Source organism: Lepidochelys kempii, chromosome 7, assembly GCF_965140265.1.
Source record: "Lepidochelys kempii isolate rLepKem1 chromosome 7, rLepKem1.hap2, whole genome shotgun sequence".
Taxonomy (NCBI): domain Eukaryota; kingdom Metazoa; phylum Chordata; order Testudines; family Cheloniidae; genus Lepidochelys; species Lepidochelys kempii.
In genome coordinates, this window is record NC_133262.1 from 42085953 (window position 1) to 42109028 (window position 23076).

Genomic DNA, 23076 nt, shown 5'->3' on the forward strand with positions numbered 1-23076 from the left:
GTTGAGTCTTTCTGAAATTATGGTTCTGCAATTTTCATTCTAATTTTGGCCTTTTTGGCAGGGTGCATATTCTTAGTCAACACCCTCAAAAGTACCTGAAGAAGCAATCCTGAAAAAGTATTAAACAACTCTCATGCACTGCACCAAGGTAACTTCAGAGCACAGCAACCTTCTGCTTTACTGACAGTAAATCTTATCCTTTTTTAGGGTTTGCCTACACAATACAGGAGGGTGTGAACTGAAAGTGGATTAACTATTCCTAATTAACTTCATATGTGGATTAAAGTAATTTGGAGTAAGACATTCTTATTCAAGAGCATCCACACATGAAGTTAATCAGGAATAGCTATTCTGGAATAATTTTCCATGTTGACAAGTCATCAGTATTATTCCATTTACATGAGTGAGAAACATTTAAAAGAAACTTCTGCAGTAGTTCAAATTAAGCACTATAAACTGATGATCCTATTAAGATACATTCCTGTCTCACTAGAGGTTTTAGGGATTTGTTGTTGTTTTGATATGTGGGGGCACAAGGGATAGTTGGCATTTGCACCTATACTTTACGGTTCACGAGAGGAGACCATGGGACTGAATAATTCAGGAGGCCAATTACCACCGCTCAGGGCTTTCTGGTCTACATCTAAAATGGTCAATAATTATTAATTTCACATGATTTTTCTTATCTTTATAAAAGCTGTTCCCATTCTGGGCATATACTTATAGCCAGGGAAGCATCCAAAATAAGATGCTGTTTTTTGCCAGCACTCTCAAACTGGTCAAACAGCCTACGGCATGCGCAGCAGGACAGACAATGATGGTAGTAGTTCGTCCTAGATTTAAACATTTCAACTTTCAGTGATATATAGATCATGGGTGCCTAACTTTCCACTCTACTCCTTACGGTTTTCTTACCTGACTCTAAAAATCTCCCCAAAAAGTACTGTACTGTCAGCTTTTCTTCCTTTGCCAGTTCTCTCATGAGCTCCAGCCTTCTATCTTCTCCCTCCGAACAGCTTCCTCATTTTCCTTCTTAGCCCTGGTCTACACTGGCGGGGGGAGGGGAATCGATCTAAGTTTTAGATTGACTTACCATGGTGCCTTCACTGCGGTAAGTCGACTGCTGCCGCTCCCCCGTCGACTCCGCCTGCACCTCTCCCGGCAGTGGAGTACATGAGTGGACGGGAGAGCACTTGGGGATCGATTTATCGTGTCTAGACTAGATGTGATAAATTGCTGCCCGCTGATGCGGCGGGTAGTGTAGAGATACCCTTAGATACTGAAGAGGTCTAATACATAGCAGTGTCCGCCCTGTAGAGTTAATTGGTCTCAACTTCTAAGTGTATTTCTAACGGTCGTTAAGCAAACACCTCATATGTTATGTTAGTGGAATAATATTTATCTTATAAAAACAAAGCCCTACACATTATAAGAAACAAGGTGAAATTTTTGGAGACACCTAAGTGACTTAGGAGCACAAGTCTTGCAAGGGGACTTGTACATCTAAGTACTTTTACAAATCTTACCCTTAGTTTTCTGGCGTAAACTGAAAAAATAGAAAGCCTCAGGGAAAATCAGTTTCCCCCTACAAGCCTTTCCCCTATAGCATAAGAACATTAGCACTCTGCTCTCCCTAGTTTTCTATTGTTCCTTTTTAATTTCTCAGTTAGAAGTCATGTCAGCAATAATAAAGGCAAGATTAATGCTGAAAAACATGTAACACTCCCTGGATATAACACACAAAATGGCCATTCCAAATATCTTCTTTTTTGTTTTACTGAAACTGCCAAACTTGCCTGATCACAAAACAACGGACAAAAAGAGAAAGAAAGCTTTAGAATTTACATTTAGATTGACGAGACTGAAGAGCAAACTGCCTTGGATACCGACTTTATCCAAAGGTTTAACAACACTATAGATTAACACTCTCTCATGGTTAATTATAGGATGATTTCACGAATTCACAACAACTGAGAGACTTATGATTTAACAAAGAAGTAGGCAAAAAAGCACAAGGATATTACATCTATTTTCTCCATTTGTTTTGATAATTGTTGTTTAGTTTTAATTATTTATAATAATTCTCATAGCATGCTAGCATGCTGTATAGTATATTAGAATTTTCATAACAGCACCTCGCTACTAGAGTACATCTTTGAGAAAAGACTATAGGCTTGTGTGTGATAATTTGCAAAATTCTACCGTATTTTCAGTGCAAACTATGACTATATTTCATACTCCTTAGTGAGACAAAGGCAGGCCTCAATCTTGTTAAATGAACTATCATAACATATTTAGAAAAGTTCACTTTGCTCACTCTCAGCCCAGAACTTTGCAAGCTTTTGACAATCAGATTTCTATGCATTATCCCTGTGTTTGTCAATACATATGCTGTCATAGTACTAACTCTAATCTGCAGCAATCCTGCATGTGAACCAGAGGTGTGTGGGGACCAAGATAAATGTTTCCTAACACACTTCCCTGATGCCAGTTTGAACCCAGACTGGAATAGTGCTAACCACTATATTTAAAACATTCAGATTTTAAAGAGAGATTTCTGTTAATAAGTCTTCAGAGTCACACAAATTTTGTTGCTTTACCAAGTTTTGTTACTTAAGAGAACAATCATTAATGGCATGTCCAAACGAGAACTCTGTGATCACACATATCCCACCACATTTTATCTTTAGTAATCATACAGTAGGTTTCACACAGATGGTACATGTGATGCAATAGGACTTCATGTTGAAGAGTTTCAAGACAATAGAATCATTTTAGCTTGATGTTTTTAATGTCCCATTTCCTTGACATTCTTTTTGAATATCCTTTATGTATAACTAGAATATAAAAGGATTACCTGCAGCAGATTCTTTTCCACTAAAAATACTTTTTTCCTTTATTTTTTTTTCTGTGCAAATGTAGCGCTTGTCAAAGGTGTCAGCCTATTTGAATCTTGGGTAAGTAGGTGGAGCCCACCAAAGAACAAAAGTCCTATCCCTCAAGTAAAGGAGGGGCTATACAGCCCAAGAATTAACTAAGTATGGGGGACAAAGAATGAAAAAAACCAGGGATGAGGGTGCAGGTATTGGGGTCGAAACAAAGGATTCAGAGATGGAGAACTCTAGGCAATCCCCATTTATATGAACAGTCCAAGAAGTCAGTGAATGCTGCCTAGAAGAACTCTGGCTGAATGAATGCATTGTTGAGAGACCAGAAAAAAGACCCAACACTTGTGGACATACCACCCACCCTCCAGTCCAGATTCCAGTTCCAGGAGGAAGTTGATAAAGAGATATTTGGACTTTATGGGGCCACGAGCGGGGAGTGCATAGAGTCACAAGTGCAGGGAGAACTGCCAGATGGGGAGCCCTGGAGAAAGAAGCTTGTATGTCTTATCCATAGAATAGTTACACCACATGTAACAAGAGTACAGTCTTCCTGCCCCATCATTCCCCCATGAATGTGTTTCAACCCAGTCTTTATAGTCCCTTTAGTTCTTTGTTCCTCTGTTGGAAATGCCAACAAGTGTTACTGCTAACTAGGGACTGATTTTTTAAATGTCAACACTTGTCTAATAGCAACAGATCTGGGCTGAGTCCATCAGCTCAATTTGTATAGACTAAACAATCAGCAGGTGGCAAAGTATTTCCAAACTAGACTGGATATGAACTGGTGATCTGGAGGTGAAAGGGTCCTAATTAGTGTTGTGCAAATATTTTGAAATGAAATGCAAACGATATTAAACTCTTCTAGTCTTAGGTGTGTGGGTAAAAATGAAACAAGCAGAGTTTCATTCCAACCATGACATGAATCTTTTTGCCATTTCCGAATAGGCACAATTATTTTGGAGACAGAGTGGGTCATAGTGCTATGGCTTCTAATTTACTGGACACACAGTATAAAACCATAGAAGACAGAGACAGACGAGAGCTGTCAGTGGTAAGTAATTCAGTTAATCTCTCTGACAGTGTAGGACTGTTCCCTGAGCATACTTAAAGGCCCACTGTTCAGTCTGAGTTTAAAACTCAGATGGGGTTTCTACCACTTCCTCTAGGAAGTTATTCTACAGGCTGCCAAGACATTTCCCCCATTATTCAGCTTAAATGTCCCCTTTCTTAATTGTATCCCATGACCCCTAGTTTTCCTCTATACACTATATTCATTCCTTCTCATATATACAAAATTTACAGCATTTAAAATAAAATGGTACAGCACTGACATTATTCACTTGCTGACACACATTTAATTATTTCATTCAGTCATACGGTTTTTCGTTTCAGTGGTTAGGACACTAGCCTGGGACTTGGAAGATGCGTGTCCAATTCCTTGTTCCACCACAAACTTCCTGTGTGACTGTGGACAAGTCACTTAACCTCTCTGTACTTCAATTCCCTGACAATAAAATGGAGAGAACAGCACTTCCTTACCTCACAGGGATGTTGTCAGCCAAGATACATTAAAGATTGTGAGGTGCTTAAATGCTACAGCAGTGGAGGCTATATAAGTATCTGAGATAGATACATTAGATATGCACCCAAGACTGGTTTTGCATAAAGTGATGGAATTACAAAGGCATAACTTCATACATTAGAAAATTCCACAGAGTACAATTTTTCTGGAAGAATGCACTTTCCACAATGTAATTTCATTCGTAGAAAACAAAATATAAGAAAAATGTTACAAATGTTGGTACTTGACAAAAATAAAAAGTTTACTTTACCTGCATCTTCTAGAAGATATTGCACAGCCATCAATACCTTCCCTTGAGGTTGTAAGTCAAGCTGTGAGAGGAAAGATACCAACAGTGAATTATTGGGTTGATAAGATAATTGCAGTGATTTAGTTTAATTGATATTTTTCAATAGAATTAGAAAGTGTCATTTAAGTAAAATTACAGGATAATGACTTTGGAAACAGGGATATTTCTCCATACCCCTTGTATTTCATTGCAGTGACAATGACAACTTTATTTCTTTTTATCTCTTCTTGCCTCTTTCATTGCTTTGATGAACCAGTGTCAGCCAGACCATGCAATACGGTCAAAGTGTTGAGTTTTTTTATTTTGTTTCTGCTGTAATCAAGACAACTGACTGAGTGGCTACTTTTTTATTTTCTTAATTTTGATTTACACTGATCTTCCTGCTGACATAGGCCACCAATACGATAAGCAGCAGAGGAGTTAGCGACAACCCCGGTGCAGTGTGACAAACTTCAGAGACTTGTTTTTCCAAAACATGTTCAGATCACTCTTTTAAGTCATCTATACAGAGCATGCACCATAGTTATTAAACCTAAGGCTGGTGTGAGCATTCTTCTGGGTCAATAAAAGTACATCCTGTTGGTACTCTAACTGCTTTTCTATCCCTTGCTGAATTACAAAGATGGTACCTCATCCTTTCCTAAAGCTGAACTTTTTTTGTTCAGTGAGGGGTTCCATCATTCTCCTATCCCTCGCGTCCAGGATACCTTCCAGTATCTTCATCCCATACAACAACAGCTTTATCCATCAATAGTTTCTATGTTCATGGATGCTTCCCTTCTTATGTATTAGGACCAGCATAACCTGGCACCTGTCTTCAGGAATTCTCTTGTCTTGCCATATGATTTTAACCAATCTATTTTCTCTCTCTCTTGCCCAAGACTTTCATCAAGCCCACCATCACTTCATCAGGTCCCACTATCTTACCACTCTTCATTTCCTGGATTGCATTTCTGACTTTCTCCTCTGTTATATCAGGGCCAGGCATCACATAAGGATCACTAGGGAGCTGGATGGTAGAAGGAAATGTAGTGGGAGAATAGAGTTTTTCATGCCTAGGTCACTGGTTAAAGTCAGACGATGATTGTTAATGACCAAAAGTCATTACCATGTGATGAATGTTTGGTGGTCTATGTAAAGTTAGTGGTGGACAAGGATTCACACGGCAACTCCTATTAGTTGGCAGTCTCTGCAGGCAGACCTAAGACAGATCTGTGGAGACTGAACTACCTTCTCATCCCTAGATATGGTCCCTTCAGGTCAGGATTGAAGCAATATGGAGGAAGCTTGCACAGCTGCTGCCTGCACTGTACCTGTTGCATGGTAATAGAAGACTTCAGTCTACAATGCTGTCTATAAAGCACCATTCACCTGCGCTCAAATTCACCCTTTTTCTTATTTTTAACTTCCAAAAAACAAAACTTGCAGGTCTGAAGAACTGCAGGGAACCCAAGGTCACTGTGCAAAGTTTGAAAGTGTTACATTGGAATACAAAGGGTGAACAAATCCTCTAATATTGTAACCCAGCAATATATGTAAATGAAATTAGAATTAAGCATGTTTTAATAAAGTTGTCCTCTAAAACCTGTTTGGCCCATTATCTTATATACCTCTGTAAGTTTAAAGTGCATATTGCTACCATATTGGGTGTGTAGCACTGTGTATCTTGCATCAATGGATTAACATGCCATCTTGGACTCACACTCTAGACAACTCTCTCTCTCTCCTCACCCCGTTTCCCATGTTATCATTTACTACTATTTATAGTATGGTAGTGTCCAAAATCCACAACCAATATCAGGGCCTGAACAGTGCTCAGTACAGTGCAAACACACACGAAGACATGGTCAGGAATGTCATTTTCCTTTTCATTGCTCTTCACTGGCCTCTACTGTTTTTCTGGATGGTCAGTCTGGGTTGGGGAAGAACCTAATGGTTAAGGCTCCCTCTCTCCCCTTCAGCAAGGTGAGGAGAGGCCGCTGAGTGCAGCGGCATCCATTTTCAGAACATTAGTGGAGCAATACAATCAAGCCTCAGCCAGTGGTGAAATATCCTGTGTTGCACCATTTAGATTTTGCTGTGCCTGTATTACTGGGTGCAGTTAAAATACTTGTTGCCACACTGATTGGAATCTGCTGAGAGCCAAGTCCTGCTCTGTGCTACAGAAACGTACTTGTAGAAGCTGCAAAAGGCCTTCCTGTACCCAACAGATACACGTAACAACCCCCTGGGCCTATATAAATAGCATTCAGAAAGGGCTAAGAGGGGCCCATGAAGCCACCACATCTGCTTCCCAAAGGGGGAATGGTTTGTTGCTTATGGATGTAACCAGACCACCTTCCCAACCCTCTGCCTTTAAGCGCATATACTGCAGTGTGTTGCACAAACTAAGAAATGATGCACACCACTCACTCCTCTTCAGAGCAGCAACAAGAACACTCCCCGCTATTGTTTTCCACCAACTGTCCTGAGCCATCCTGCCATGCACTGGCAGGAGGGCTCTGGAACTCACTGCGCAAGCTGGTACTTGTTTGTCCCCCCCCCCCAAAGACACCCAGTGGTACGCTCCCTCCTTGAGTATTTGAGTTCTGGGAAAACCTAACTGCTTTGATGCAAGCTTTAAACGTCAGAATAACATGTTGTGAAAGGCAGAGACCTGCCACATGGATATCACACTCCACCCTGAAATCATCAATCTACCAAGACTACCCCGAACTGGAACTGAACTATCTGTACTCTCCAAGGAACTGAATGTCTTTTAAACTGGATACCATACTAACATGTGGAGAACTACAGACATTCCTCTGCCGGCTCTGCCTCAAGGACTTCTTTCAGAACAAAGACGACACCCCCCCCACAACTACCTCATTCCCACAGATAGTCACAAAAAAAGAACCCTCCCACAGCGGACGAAAGCACAGACTGGATCATTACATTGACTGCTTCAGGAACAAAAAAAAAAATCGACTGAAATCCTCAACAGAACATCACATTCACCACCATCTCTCCATTACTCAAAGAACAGCTATACCATCCCTGAAATTCAACCAGCACACAGTGATCTAATCAGCACACAAATTGGGCACCACTGTAGTCCTTAATCAGATGGCTATGCCAATGAGGCCAACAGACACTCTCTGACCCCACCTTCTATAAAGAACTCAAAGACCACCCCACACCACAATTTACACAGGAATTTAAAGACACCATCAAATCCTTCCCCAAACATCTCTCAGAAAAACTACCATCTCATCCCCCATGATCCACCTAAGGAACATTCTACTTGCGTCCCAAGATACACAAACAAGGGAAACCAGGCAGACCCATATCTCACAATGGCACTTTTACTGAAGAAATATCAGGATGCACAAAACCATCCTCAAACCACTCACCACAAAAGGCCAGCTTCCTCCAAGACACTATCAACTTCCTCCAGAAATTCCATCAACCTCCCCCAGAACACCATCCTTGCCAACATAGATGTCATCTCCCTATACACCAGTATCCCTCACCATGCTGGTATCACTGCCTGCCTCAAATACCTAAAAGATAATGTACAGTGCTCAGAAATCCACTCTCAACAATCATCACCAAACTCATCCATTTCATCCTTCACATTTAACAACAGTTTGTCCAAACCACGGGAACAGCCTTGGGTATTAGGATGGCTCCCCAGTCTGCCAACCTCTTCAACGGCCACCTCAAGGAAGAATTTCTGGAAAAATGCACCATAAAACAAAGATATGCCTGAGATACATTAATGATTTCTTCATCCTCTGGACAGATGGGCTAAGCTCCCTCATGAAGTTGTGATGGAAATCTAACAACCACCATGCATCCATCAAACTCACTCTAGAACACTCCCATACTAGTATTGACATCCTGGACACCAACAGCAGCTTCAAAAATGGAACCCTATAATTGACTATATACAGGAAACTCATGGATCACCACACTTCCCTCCTCAGATCCAGTAACCACCCCAGACACACCAAGAAAATGGTTATCTACAGCCAGGCACTCAGATACTGCAGAATTTGCTCCAAAGAGGAAGTCTGGGATACACTAAATGCACTTAAAACTGCCTTCACTTCTCTCCACAGAGAAGTAGATCACATCATGGAACAGACCATCCAAATGCCCTGAGAGAACCTGCTTCAATAAATAAAAAAACCTCACTGATTGCAAACCCCTATTTGTCACCTACCACTCCACACTAGAATCCATAGGGGGTAACGTCAAAAAATTACAACCCATACCTGATGGGGACCATATCCCACTTCCCACACTTCTGGACTTCAAACAACCCCCCAACTTCACCAAGATCATCATTACAAGAAAGCTACCGGCAGAACAGGACACACTAACTAAAAGTGGCACGAGAGCCTGCCAGAGCAGCAGATACAAAACCTGTAGACATCTCTCCACTGCTACGATGATCAATACACGCCACAGCACATCTTTCAAGATCAACAGGCCCCACGCATACCTATTGCAACCTGTGGTGCACCTCATCCAGTGCATCAAAGGCCCCAATGACAGCTAGGTGGATGAAAGCGGACAATCACTATGCTCTTGAATAAACTCACACAGAGAAATGATGAGACAAAAACACAATATCACCCACGGACAAACACTTTTCACAATGCAACATACTGACCTCTCAGTCCTTTCCTCAAACGAAACCTGCGTAATACCTTCAAAAGACAAGCATTGGAACTTAAATTCATAACTCTGCTAGAAACTAAAAACCACAGACTTAAAGACACTGGTTTTATGGCTCTTTACCACAATTTGTAACACACTCTACTGCCTGTTAACTCTTAATTGCCCACTTCATTTTAAGTGGACTCCTACCGCATGCGTGCGCCCCTTATGCTTAACTATCTGTCCCACTTTGTAATTAGCTTAGATGAACTGGTTACCTTCCTCAGACCTGAAGGAGAGCTGTGTGAAGCATAAAAGCTTGTCCCTTCCACCACCAAAAGTTGGGCCAATAAAAGCTTACCTCACGTATCTTGTCTCTCTCACAGGCAGAGACAGACAGGTTCCTGTTTTATCAGACACAGCAGCCTTCCGGTAGAGCTCTCTGAGGTCCACTTCTACCCTTACATGCATATTGGGTGCAATCTGTACTTTCTTACTGGGTATGATCATAATTGGGTGCCCCCAACCATATAAATGGAGAGTTCCCATCCAAATTATGGCAAGCATAAGCATTTCCCTCTGCTTATAGACTCTGCATTATTAAGCATGTATTTCTGAACGGCTGATTTAATATGTGGAGACCCTCTAATGTTTTAAACATGGATTATATGCCACTGCTGTAAGTAATGAGAACAAGCTCTTCAAAATACCAAAAAATTCTGTTGGATGCTGCTCACTCATCTTGACCTTGAGAAATACAGAAACTCTGTATTATGGGACTAGGGGCTAGTCTACCTCAGTAAATGAGGAAAAAGGGGAAATCACAAATGCATTTAAAATATTTCCTTGTTCACTTCCAACGTATGAAGCTATGAAAATGTAGAAGGGGAAGCGGTTTTGTAATATGACATAGTTGGGATTTTACTTAATGAAAATCAATTAAGTCAAATTAATCAAATGAAAGCATCAATATATTAAATATTAGAGATGGACCCAGGCTGAAATGTTTGAATTCTGATCTGAACTTCACCAGAGTTTTCGATGTTCAGATCCGGGGTTCTGATCCCATTTCTATTGAAAACATAATTTTGAATGTTTCCATTCTTTTGTCACTTGAGGTTTTCAGTGTCTACCCAGAATCATTTCCAAAATGATTAACTCAGACTCAGAACTGTGCTTAGGAAATTTGTTAAATGTTAAATGTTAAATGAAGCAACTATGAAAGTTTTGATAAATTTTATATTGCCTAACTTGAAGCCATTTTAAACACAAGGTTCCCCTACTTTGTTATTTTTCTATGCTTGAGTTAAGGTTTTATGGGAGAACTCATTTAGTAAAATAATATATATGGAGACCACAGGACTACTGAGAAAACATTTAACCTTTTGAGATAAACCAGACCCTCATCCCGTAAGACGCAGCTGCTCTTCACTCAAGGGCAAGATGAGACAGTGAATCCAAACACTTTTTAAAAATTTAAATTTATTTATTTAATGGAGAAGTTTTAATAAGTTTACAAATCATTTGCCATGTAAATAGCAGAGACAAAATGATAATCATTGCAACAGTGAATTGCAACAGTGAGCTTTTGTTTAGAAACAAGGCATTCAAAATTGCATTTGTAAACAGAACTCTTCACATATGTCACAGGACATGAGGGCAATAAAGGATGATAGAATAGCAGGGGGTCAGGAAGGAAGGAAACAACTTGTTCCAGCACAAGTAGACATTATTTTTGAAAAGCAAAATACAAAATTAAAGAGATTTAGAATTAGCTTCACTTTTCATCATATACAGGTTAATTGTGATAATCCAACTCTATTAACATATATGCTGATCACACTCATAGTCTGTGGTACTTTTTAAGATAAATTCTGAGTGTGATATGGGTCATTATTTTTAGACACTGAAGCCTAGGATTTTACTATCAACTTCACGGACACTGATATTCCATTATTTACATCATTAGCAATTCTAAAATAACTGTCTTAGTTAGACTGCCATGCATGTCAAAAGGGAGCAAACACTCATATTTTAAAAGTGAAATGGCATGTCTGTTCAGCTTGAGTGAAATCAAACAAGACAAAAAACACAAATGAGTGATTTTGAATGGATTCATCTTTACACTTACCCAGAACTCTGCTTTGCCGTTGCCCTTCTTGCATCTCTCTGCCAAGACTGATACCCCTACGGTCACCTCGGACAGTGGGTCTTCTGCTGCCTTCATGAGAACAATTTGAATGACACGTCCTTCATAGATGTGGGCATCAAAGGAAGATTTCCATTCTGGGTACATGGTGGGTTTCCTCTGAACCAAAGTTTTCCCCCTCTCTGAAAACGGCACAGAAAGTGAGGTAAGTGATAAGTGATGGCTCTACATAGGACAATATCTGATTTGACTTTAAATGGAAAAACAACAATATTGAGATGACCCTCACTATGAAATCATAAGCAGGAGAGAACCTCAGAAAGCATGAGGTTGTGGTTGCCACCCAGGAAAGCACCAAAATATTCCAACATTGGTAAACTCTCTGATCCTTGAGAGTTATGTTTATTCACATATCAGTTATAGCACAGCCACCAGCAGTGAAAGTGCTAACGCGCATCAACTTGGATCTAGAGGGAAGAGCTATATCAGACGGTAGTTCAGTGTCCATGGACATTCAGTTCAGTCTTTAGACTGTTTGCTGAAAATGCCCAGAAGGCGTTAGTTTATTGTGTGATGGGGATTAGATCACCAGCTTCTCATGTCAGGCATCCACCACTACATGACAAATTAAGAGATGTTTAATGCTGGCTTAGTTTGAATTCCAACTGGTGGCCTGAAGCTGAAAAATCTCATTAACTAGTTTCCTAACCTATTCTGGCATTCTTCTCACAGTTCTATTCAGAAGCAGCACAGGGAAAAGTCACCCTTAACAGTACTGTGGTCTGATCAGTCATGATTTCTACAGCTTTCAAAGTATTGCAAGTCCTCCCTCCTCCTGTACAGCATGCATGGACTTCAATTATTATTATTATTATTTGTATTACCATGGTGCAGAGAAGTCTTAGTCACAGACTGGGATTCTCCTGTGCTAATGCTGTACAAACCAGAACAAGAGCACAACCCATACCCAAAGAAGTTAGGCCATGATCTTCCTCCCATCAAAGTAACTGGTAGAAGTCCTGTTTACTCCGAGGGAAGGATTGGGCCCTTATTATCTAAACACCTTTCTGAAGCATGAATTCCAAGTTAAGTTTATATTAATTCAATAACAGTTAGTTTGATGCACTCTGCTCATTGTGATGAGCTGTCCAAACAGCAGTAAAGAATAACATCTTAGTATTTCTTTATTAGGGAATGCCTGCCAAGAACAGCATTACAAATTACAGCTTTGACAAGTAAGCTTAAGTCTGCTTGCCAAAAGGCATTCTCAAAATGTTCACAAACAGCCACCTGAATATCTCCTGCATTTTGTTATGACTTTCTGTTTTTTCTCCCTTTACTTGTATTCAAAAGCTTTTACCTGGAATTTGAAGAGTCTTGTAGACAGCTAATCACAGCAAAGGTTTCAATTAATCAAACGTTCTTTCCAGAACTCTGCACTCTCTATAGCTACTATGAAGGTTTTTAGATAAACATATGGTGAGAGTAACTATAGAAAGCCCTAAGTTAGACAGAACTTTTATTATAATCCTAAAGGATCTTCTCATACCCATGTTTTTCTTCTCCAACATCACTGTCATCTTTCAAACAAAAGATAGGAATGACTAACTGGCGATATACATGGTTGTACTAATTAGTTGTAAGGGTTTCTGTTCAACCATAACACACTCCCTAGTGTCTATGGGATGAGCATGCTATCTCACCATTGCCTGAAGTTTCTGCTGCACTGGGCAATAAGAAACTGGCCATCAAGACCAGGTCTTCTACATGGCACATCCAGTAGACCGGCCTAGTCATCTGATTGTTAAAAACTGAATGTTGTCATCAGAAAGCACAGTACTATAGAACGTTGCCCCTGGAACATCAGAAAAAGAACATTAATGGAGAGAACCTTCAACCCCATAGGGGTTACAGTGGATGAGAAGCTGGATATGAGTCAACAGCGTGCCCTTGTTGCTAAGAAGGCCAATGGCATTTTGGGCTGTGCAAGTAGGGGCATTGCCAGCAAATCGAGGGATGTGATCGTTCCCCTCTATTCAACATTGGTGAGGCCCCATCTGGAGTACTGTGTCCAGTTTTGGGCCCCACACTACAAGAAGGACGTGGAAAAATTGGAAAGCGTCCAGCAGAGAGCAACAAAAATGATTAGGGGACTGGAACACATGACTTATGAGGAGAGGCTGAGAGAACTGGGATTGTTTAGTCTGCGGAAGAGAAGAATAAGGGGGGATTTGATAGCTGCTTTCAACTACCTGAAAGGGGGTTCCAAAGAGGATGGATCTAGACTGTTCTCAGTGGTAGCAGATGACAGAACAAGGAGTAATGGTCTCAAGTTGCAGTGGGGGAGGTTTAGGTTGGATATTAGGAAAAACTTTTTCACTAGGAGGGTGGTGAAGCACTGGAACGCATTACCTAGGGAGGTGGTGGAATCTCCTTCCTTAGAAGTTTTTAAGGTCAAGCTTCACAAAGCCCTGGCTGGGATGATTTAGTTGGGGATTGGTCCTGCTTTGAGCAGGGGGTTGGACTAGATGACCTCCTGGGGTTCCTTCCAACCCTGATATTCTATGATTCTATGATCCAATATAAAGAGAAATATATGCATCTGTCATAAATATAAAGGGACGGGTAACCACCTTTCTGTATACAGAACTATAAAATCCCTCCTGCTCAGAGACAAAACCCTTTCACCTGTAAAGGTTTAAGAAGCTAGGATAACCTCACTGGCACCTGACCAAAATGACCAATGAGGAGACAAGTTACTTTCAAAGCTGGAGGTTGGGGGGGAAACAAAGGGTCTGTCTGTCTGTGTGATGCTTTTGCTGGGACCAGGTCAGGAATGCTCTTCAGAACTTCTGTTCAGTTAGTAAGTAATCTAGCTAGAAATGCGTTAGATTTCCTTTTGTTCAAATGGCTGGTAAATAAGCTGTGCTGAATGGAATGTAAATTCCTGTTTCTGTGTCTTTTTGTAACTTAAGGGTTTGCCTAGAGGGATTCTCTATGTTTTGAATCTGATTACCCTGTAAGGTATTTACCTTCCTGATTTTACAGAGGTGATTCTTTTACTTTTTCTTTAATTAAAATTCTTCTTCTAAGATCCTGATTGCTTTTTCATTGTTCTTAAGATCCAAGGGTTTGGGTCTGTGTTCACCTATGCAAATTGGTGAGAATTTTTATCAAGCCTTCCCCAGGAAAGGGGGTGTAGGGCTTGAGGGGATATTTTGGGGGGAAGACATCTCCAAGTGGGCTCTTTCCCTGTTCTTTGTTTAACATGCTTGGTGGTGGCAGCATAGGATTCAAGGACAAGGCAAAATTTTCATGTTCATGCATATTGACTCTGTGTGACTCGGCCAGAGGGCTGAGCCACTGAAGACCCACCTGACAAGGGCTACAGCTGACGGGGGGATGGGGGGGGAGGGCACACAATGAAGAGAGGGTGTGCAGGTTCGCACCCACCTGACAGGAGGCTCTCAACCCCCCTGGTGAGCCTCTTTTTTCCAACCCCATTAAAACAGGATTTTCAAAGGGAGGTTGCTGGATCTTGTTCTGAGTCACCTTACTGCCTGTGACCCTAAGAACCACTCAATACCAACTGACAAAAGGGTTCATTGTTCTGTAACAGTAACTTCTGACTGGCTTGACAAACTCACTACACCCACCACATTGCACAAATACTATGAAAGCAAAGACCATCAAATGAGGTCTCTACTAAAAGCTTATGTCATACTCTTAACATCCCTTGCTAGCTGCAACTCCAAGTGTGATTTGGCCTTCCTGATTTCACTCCTGCATGCATGAGCAATATTTTTATACTCCTCCCTGATCATTTGTCCAACCTTCCACTTCTTGTAAGCTTCTTTTTTGTGTTTAAGATCAGCAAGGATTTCACTGTTAAGTCAAGCTGGTCACCTGCCATATTTACTATTCTTTCTACACATCTGCAACCTCAATAAGGATTCTTTAAAATACAGCCAGCTCTCCTGGACTCCTTTCCCCCTCATGTTATTCTCCTAGGGGATTCGGCCCATCAGTTCCCTGAGGGAGTCAAAGTCTGCTTTTCTGAAGTCCAGGGTCCGTATTCTGCTGCTCTCCTTTCTTCCTTGTGTCAGGATCCTGAACTCGACCATCTCATGGTCACTGCCTCCCAAGTTCCAATCCACTTTTGCTTCCCCTACTAATTCTTTCCGGTTTGTGAGCAGCAGGTCAAGAAGAGCTCTCCCCCAGTTGGTTCCTCCAGCACTTGCACCAGGAAATTGTCCCCTACACCTTCCAAAAACTTCCTGGATTGTCTGTGCACTGCTGTATTGCTCTTCCAGCAGATATCAGGGTGATGGAAGTCTCCCATGACAACCAGGGCCTAGATGCATGCCAGTCCCCAAACCCTCTTGAAGCATTCCCCTGTATGGCCAGCACTTAGTCACTGGACACACTCAGCAATTCCCAGGTAAGCTGTCCTCCAAGGAAGCAGTACACACATGAGTACACACACTTTGATTCAACTATAATATTACACCATAGAGAGATACTTATAGTGAAAACAATCATAAGTTTATTATCAAAAGGCTAACATTTAGTGAGTAAGGATAATGATGGAAACAGAAACACACTTCATAGAGTCCCAACTTAACTTCATCAGGCTAAAACCTTTGTCTAAAATAGTTTTTCAGCTAAAGTAATCTCTCAGAGTCTCCAGCCAGCATGGCTGGGATCCCTCTCTTATGAATTGAAAAAGCACTGACCTTTTTGCTTTCTCAGTGAAGGACAAAAAGGTGTCCTTTTTGCCTTCCCCTTGTATCTGCAAAGTTCATTGTTTTGTCTCCAGAGTCAGAATGACAATTGTGGTTTATTCCCATGTGTGCTGACTCCATGTTGCCTTCACATTTAGTTGGGGATTGGTCCTGCTTTGAGCAGGGGGTTGGACTAGATGACCTCCTGAGGTCCCTTCCAACTCTGATATTCTATGATTCTAGGCACACAAGGGCTGGCAGAGCCCTGAGGAGATTGTTTGGGTAGCTAACATCCAGTTAAGCACAAAGAAATCTCTCTCTTCTACTGAGGCAGGAAGGTAACAAGGTGACTCACAATTCTGGGTACCCCGAGAAAGCATCATACTGCCCCACCCTGGTGTGTTGTTACTTGACCCTACAGCAGAGCAGCGGTGTAGGACCACACTCTGTGCAGAACCAGTCACTGCATCTCCAAAAAAACTCCTCAAAAAGTCCAACAAGGTTCAAGAGGCTTCAGAGAAGAGCAATGAGACTGATGAAAGGCCTGGAAAAAAACCTCTCATGAAGAGAGATTGAAAAAATTGGGATTGTTTATTTTAGAAAGGAGACAAGTAAGAGACATGGTAAAAGTAGATAAAATCAGGAGTGCCTGTTCTTCCTGTCACAGAACAGGAACAAGGGGATGTGCAAGGAACTGGAATGGTTAAGACATTCAAAATGGAGAGAAGGAAACACTTTCACACAGCACGCGGAATTTACTGCGACAGGAAATCACTGAGGCCAAGGATTTAGCAAGATTCAAAAAAGGATTGGATATTTATGCAGGTAACAAGAATATTCAGTTATAGTTAATTCGAACAATTTTTTGGGAGAGATGTAAAACCTCATTTGTCAGGTCTTAAGACAATCTCTACCAATTATAGATTGTGGAGAAGATTATCCCACATCTGCCTACTGTGGTGTTTCTTGTTATTTCTCTGAGGCATCTAGTGCTGGCAACTGTCAGAGATAGAATAACGGCCCTTGGGTATGATATGGCATAGCAATTCCTATGATTTTACTGCCCACTCAATGCAGCTATTATGAGCAACCACTAGATAAATATCATAGGAAGAAATGGGCCTAAATTCTTGTGAGAGGAAGACAGTTTCTACAGGCCTCTAAATCCTTCAAAAATGTTAATTCTTTTTTGTTTAGTACAGACATACTGTACTAATTTAATTCTGAAATGAAGGTCAAAGAACTTGTGTTCCCCCACCGCATAGGTAATTATTATTGTTTGTGTTGCATTAACATGTCACAGGGACATGTTCACATGGAGTATAATTAGCTCCATACAAATTAATTCCTATCAAGAACCCTTGGTGATGATGATAAACCAAAATTTCCCACTAACTTATATTTCATTTAACACACTGCAGCTATTTACTGTCCTGCATTTGAGAAAAAGGGCTCTCATCCCAATGCAATGTAGAGTGCTCTTCCAGTATACATACCACAGTTCTCCCCAAACTTTCAGGTAAGCATATTTTACCAATTAGCATGCAGAGAGCGGATTTGCAAACGTTAGCTCATTAGCTAGTCACCACAACAACCTATGCAAATAGGACAATTAGAAAGTTTTGCCACATACATTTCTTTTTTGTAGAGAAATAGGAAATTAATAAGGAAGGATTTGATCCTGCAAAGTGCTGAGCAATCTGGGCCACATCCAGCAAAAGCATGGACTCCACAGAAGTCAATGGAACTTCTCACTTTTCTTTAAGTGAAGCCAACACACCTAAGTGCTTTGCAGGATCAGGACAAGAGCGCTCAGCACCTTGCAGGACTGAGTCTTGAGTCCTGCAGCCCTGCCACAGCACGTGTGTAGAGTATGTAATTTCTAAAGCATATTCAAGTCTAGAAATGTGTCAGTCATTACTGTACCTGTTGTCAAGGCTTCTTTCATCTTTATAGCGCAGAAGGGCTGCAGCTGCTCCCCTTCATTCTGCACTGGTCCCAGCTCAAATGAGTTGAAAGATATCCTTAAGAAGGGAGCCATTGCTCACAACAGTGGCACAAATCTAGGTGAACAAAAGAAAATATAAATCCTAAAATAAAAAATTGGGTTGAAGCAGATAAGAAAACCAAAATCTAATATGAGGTGCTTCAATCAAAGTGACCCCAAATCCAGTCTCTAAATTTGCCCTTACAACTTTTGCTAATGCATCTATTTGAATGTGCAAAACTTGCATGGTAAAAATTTAAGGGCACTTTTTGAGAGCACAACCGTAGAACTGAAGTAGATTATAATAAAGCCACATTATTAGATATTGCTAAGAGGATATTTTAACCAGACAAGTTTGAAGAGACCTCCTTCCCAATATGTCCAAATCACAGTCACAACCTCTTCAGCCCCTTTGAATACATAAGGCTGTGCAGCATATTGTTAATAGATTAACTTTGATAAGCTCCATACCAATAGAAGCGCTTAGTTAATGGATTAACTAAGCGCTTCTGTTGGTATGGAGTTTAACATCAAAGCTACAGAAACACTCAATGTAGACCTCTATGAACTACAAAACTGAACTGTAACCCAAATATAATGACCTTACATGTGCATTAAACTTGTTGAGATTCCACTGCCTTGAATGCATTTATCTGTTAAGACTAACAAAGTTATGATTTTTTTTGGAAGCACTTATGTGATCTGACAAAGTGGATGTGACCAACTATCATGTGGCATATTGGCTCACTTGGCATAATCAGAGATGTTCACTTTTTAAAAAGTGCTTTCTTCTAGTTGGAAGTTTCTCTCAGAAGTTTGCCTGCTCTACTCCTGGGGGAATTCTGTGCCACTGTGTATGCACAGAATTTATGTCCCCTGCAGATTTCTTTACTTCCCCACAGAAAAATGTCTTTCTGATAGGGAAGCAAAGGGAAGCCACAAGAGCAGACATGTGACCCTCCCCAGCAGCATGTTTCGAGTGCCCAGGGCAGCTGGCAGAGACGTAAAATCACCGTGGGGCAGAGGGTGGGACTGGGGAAGACCCGGCTGGTGGCTCCTACCCAGCGCCAGCTGCTAGTCCTGGCTTGACAGGACAGGACTTCCTCTTCCCCTGCACAGCATCCAGAGCCGGGTCAGACCCACCCCCAGATTTCTCTCCCAGATGCAGGAAGCTCTACAAATTCACTCCCCACACACCCGCTTCCTGCGCCCATCACTTCTCAGCTCCAGGGAGAGGGATCCCTCTACAGGTAGCTGCTCCCCCATCTGCCCAACCCCCATGCATCCAGTCACCCTCATACTTAGACCCTCCTGCTGAGCCTCACCCCACTTGCACTCAGAACCCCCGCGATGAACTCCACTGCCTCTGCACCTGGACCACCCTGACGAGCCACCCATACCTGGATCCCCACCTCACCTAGCCCCAACCAGCTGCACTTGGATCCCCACCCCAGTGAGCCCCACTTCCTCAGCATCTGGACCCTCTACTGAGCCCCCCACACCCACACTCCCCCTGCCGAGCTCTATCCCCCCCACACCCAGACCTCATCCTGCTGAGTGCCAACCACATTCACCTGGACCCCCCCTGCAGAGTCCCCTTACCGTTGCATTCAGAACCCCCCCCAACAAGCCTCTGTGCATCCAGATCCCCCCCGCACCCAGATCCTCCACTGAGATGCCCACATCCAGACTGCCCCACATAGAACTCTATCAACCCACACCTGGATCCCTCCCCCCCCCCCCACTAAGCCCGTCCACACTTGGATTCTGCCTTGCTGAGCCTGCCTGCCCACACCTGGTACACCTAGCATGGAGGGGCAGGGCCCTAGGATGCTTTTGGGGCAGGCCCGGCCCTTGCGCTGTGTCAGGGTTGGGTGCAACCTCACCGCTGAGTCAGTGTCTGGGGGGAGGGAAGGAGGAACTGCACAGTGATCTCCCACCTCCATGCAGCCAGTGGCCTGTGCTCCCCAACGCCATGATGGAACCTCCATATTTATTTGACAAATAAAATTTGCAGAATTTTAAAATATTGCGTGCAGAATTTATTATTATTATTTTTTGGTGCAGAATTTAATTTTTTGGTGTAGCATGCCCCCAGGAGTAGTGCTCTACCTACCCCTTTAATCCACACATCCAAGGACTGAAGATGACAAACCTTGTCTTACATAACTGTTTCATTAATCATGGGAATACAGAATGTCTTCTCTTCTAGTTGCTATGCGGTCCTGCCAAGGCACAGCTACATTGCCAATTCTCTGTGCAACCTCAAGAGGTAGGTAGTCAATGCAGAAAGGGACATAACTTCTGTCATTTAATACATTGCCTCCATTTGCAGAAGCACTGATGAACTGCTGAATCTACAGTAAGATTTCCTACATTGTTTTGGAAAGATCTGTCTTGACTAGTCAGGATAATTCCTCCTGCCAAACAGTGTTAAATAATCACTGAATACAGGTGCCTTTTCAACATTAAAAACATGCTGTTTAAATAAGTGGCCCATACATCACTAGTCCATGTTTACTTTCGCACTTTCCTACATGCTTAGTACAGAAATATTTCCTTCACACTCTTGCTTTCATCTTTTCCAGTAACACTGATTCATTCATTATTACTCCAAGACTTTTCGCCTATTCAGTTAGCACTATGGCAGCTTTGCAAAAGGTACCTTTAAATATATACTTCAGACTATATATACATTTCTATCATTTTCTTTGGCTTTAAGCTAGTTCTGAGGAGTTTAGAACATTACAACTTCAGTAGAGGTCTAGCCATCAGCTCAAGCTCAACATGACTAAAACAGGGGTTTTAATCTATCTCCTCTCTCAAACACTGTGGACACCATCACCATTTACCTGTCATTCAGGCCCATAGTTTGGGTGTCATCTTGACTTGGACCTCTCTCTCTAGGCCTTCACATACAGGCTATTTCTAAATCTTGCTGTTTCTTTCTTCATAACATCTGTATATTACAGCGTTTCCTATCCATCTAAGTCAGTTAAAACTCTCATACAGTCTCTTATCTCATGTCTCAATTATTGCTACATCCTTTTCTCTGTCCACCGAGTTCACAACTAAACCTTGAGTACTCAATGTTTGTTTTATCCTTCACAGAGACACTGATAAAAAAAACCAAATACAACTATGAATTGTTTTGAAATAATGGAGAGACGAAGAACCTGAAACTGTCAACACTTCTCTGATTCAGGAAGAATAAAGAAAATAAATCTAAAATTAATTTATGGTCCTGAGGTCTGAAAATTCATAATACAATGGAACACCACGCTGAATAATCATAGAAAAAGTTTTGTTTGCTTACCTAATTTTATTGTCAAATGAGGTTTCCTTTCTAAAGGGACATTGGAGGACATGGAGGCTGCTGTGAAAACCATTTATTGGTCTGTCATTACATTTTACATTTCTTCTGTTAGGGAATTGAGACCTGATTCTGATCTCACCTACACTATTCTAAATCTACACTAACTCCATTGTGTAAAACTGGTGTGAACAAGATCAGAATCATGCCCTTCATGTTTGAAATCTAGAACTTACCAGTACACTCCACTGAACGCTTTAACTTAAGACAAGATTCTTCAGTAATCCGGATTTTAGGTCAGGAGACCTGTGTTCTATTCATGACTCTGCTGCTGACCTGTTTGGTGACCTTGTGCAAGTTACTACGCCTAGCCGTGCCTTGGTTTCCCCATCTGTAAAATGGGAACAACAACACTGACTTCATTTATAAAGCTCTTTGAGATCTAGTGATGAAAAGTGCTATATAAGAGGTAAGTGTTCAGGGTCCTGAATTTCAGAGGTTAGCTGCTCAGCACTTCTGCAAAAGTCAGACCACATTAAGATTTATTTTTTGAAAAATAAATTAAAACAATGAGGCACCCCAAATTAAGTCACTTTTGAAAATTTAGGTTAGGATTTTGCAAAGCTTGGAAAATCTAACTTGGCTTCCACTGAGCTATCATTTTCTGATAGGTCATTGTAACTGAACATATATCCAATGATATGTTCAATTCATACCATCATTATATGTTGCATAGTTTCAAATCCTCAGAAATAAACTTAAATGTCAAAGTGGTTTATTTTTCTAGGTTAGGAAAACAATCCAATTTAAAAAAATTAAGCAACACAGGGTTTGCAGACAAGATATAACAACTGGTGCTTCAAGTCTCATGCCCTGCCTCAAGCAGTGGCCACCAACTTGATGCTTCAGTTTAAAAAAAGGGGGGGGGGTGCGTGTGTAAAAAAGCCATAATGCACTTAGCCAATTGTGTATGTGTGTGGTGTGTGGGGAGGAATTTCTTCCTGAACCCTGCAATTATGAGCTCATGACTTTTGTCTTAGCAAGCCTAATAAAAGTTATCACTCATCAAATTATCCAGCTCCTTTTAAAATTTAGCTCCAGCAGGAGAGTTTGATCTCCTGGAGCTCTGAATCCCACAGGCTGACTCCAAGCTCTGAAAAATTATTTCCTGTTATTGGCTTTAAATTTACCCAGCATTAATTTCAGCAAGTGACCCCTTGTTCAAGTGTGCCAGCATAAGAGAGGATGGATGAGATTTTAACTATACATACACCGTTCTTTAAAGAACCTGAACTACTTTCCCTCTCCTCTCCCGTCAATGCTAATTAATTCTGTTTTTTATAGACTCATATGTATTTCTATCTCTGTTGACCTTCTTTGGACCTTTACAATTTTATTAACTAGAGAGAGGGGCATAGTTTTCAATTGCAAGTAATGTGTCAGTTTGACCCGATCAAACTAAATTTTCCCAGTGTGGTAGTGTTTTGCCTTTAGTTA

General features: G+C 41.3%; 1 protein-coding gene across 4 annotated transcripts in view; it reads right to left on the bottom strand.

Annotated features, from left to right (window-relative positions):
* Nucleotides 1-23076, bottom strand: part of PRKCD (protein kinase C delta) — a 129383-nt gene that overhangs the window by 34338 nt on the left and 71969 nt on the right. For all 4 annotated transcript variants that reach the window (XM_073352382.1, XM_073352383.1, XM_073352380.1 and 1 more), the window contains exons 2-4: nucleotides 18206-18342; nucleotides 11538-11737; nucleotides 4721-4781 (exon numbers count right to left, since the gene is read on the bottom strand). In XM_073352382.1, the coding sequence (XP_073208483.1) occupies nucleotides 4721-4781; nucleotides 11538-11737; nucleotides 18206-18320 (376 nt within the window). In that variant the 5' untranslated portion in view covers nucleotides 18321-18342. The remainder of the gene's footprint in view (nucleotides 1-4720; nucleotides 4782-11537; nucleotides 11738-18205; nucleotides 18343-23076) is intronic.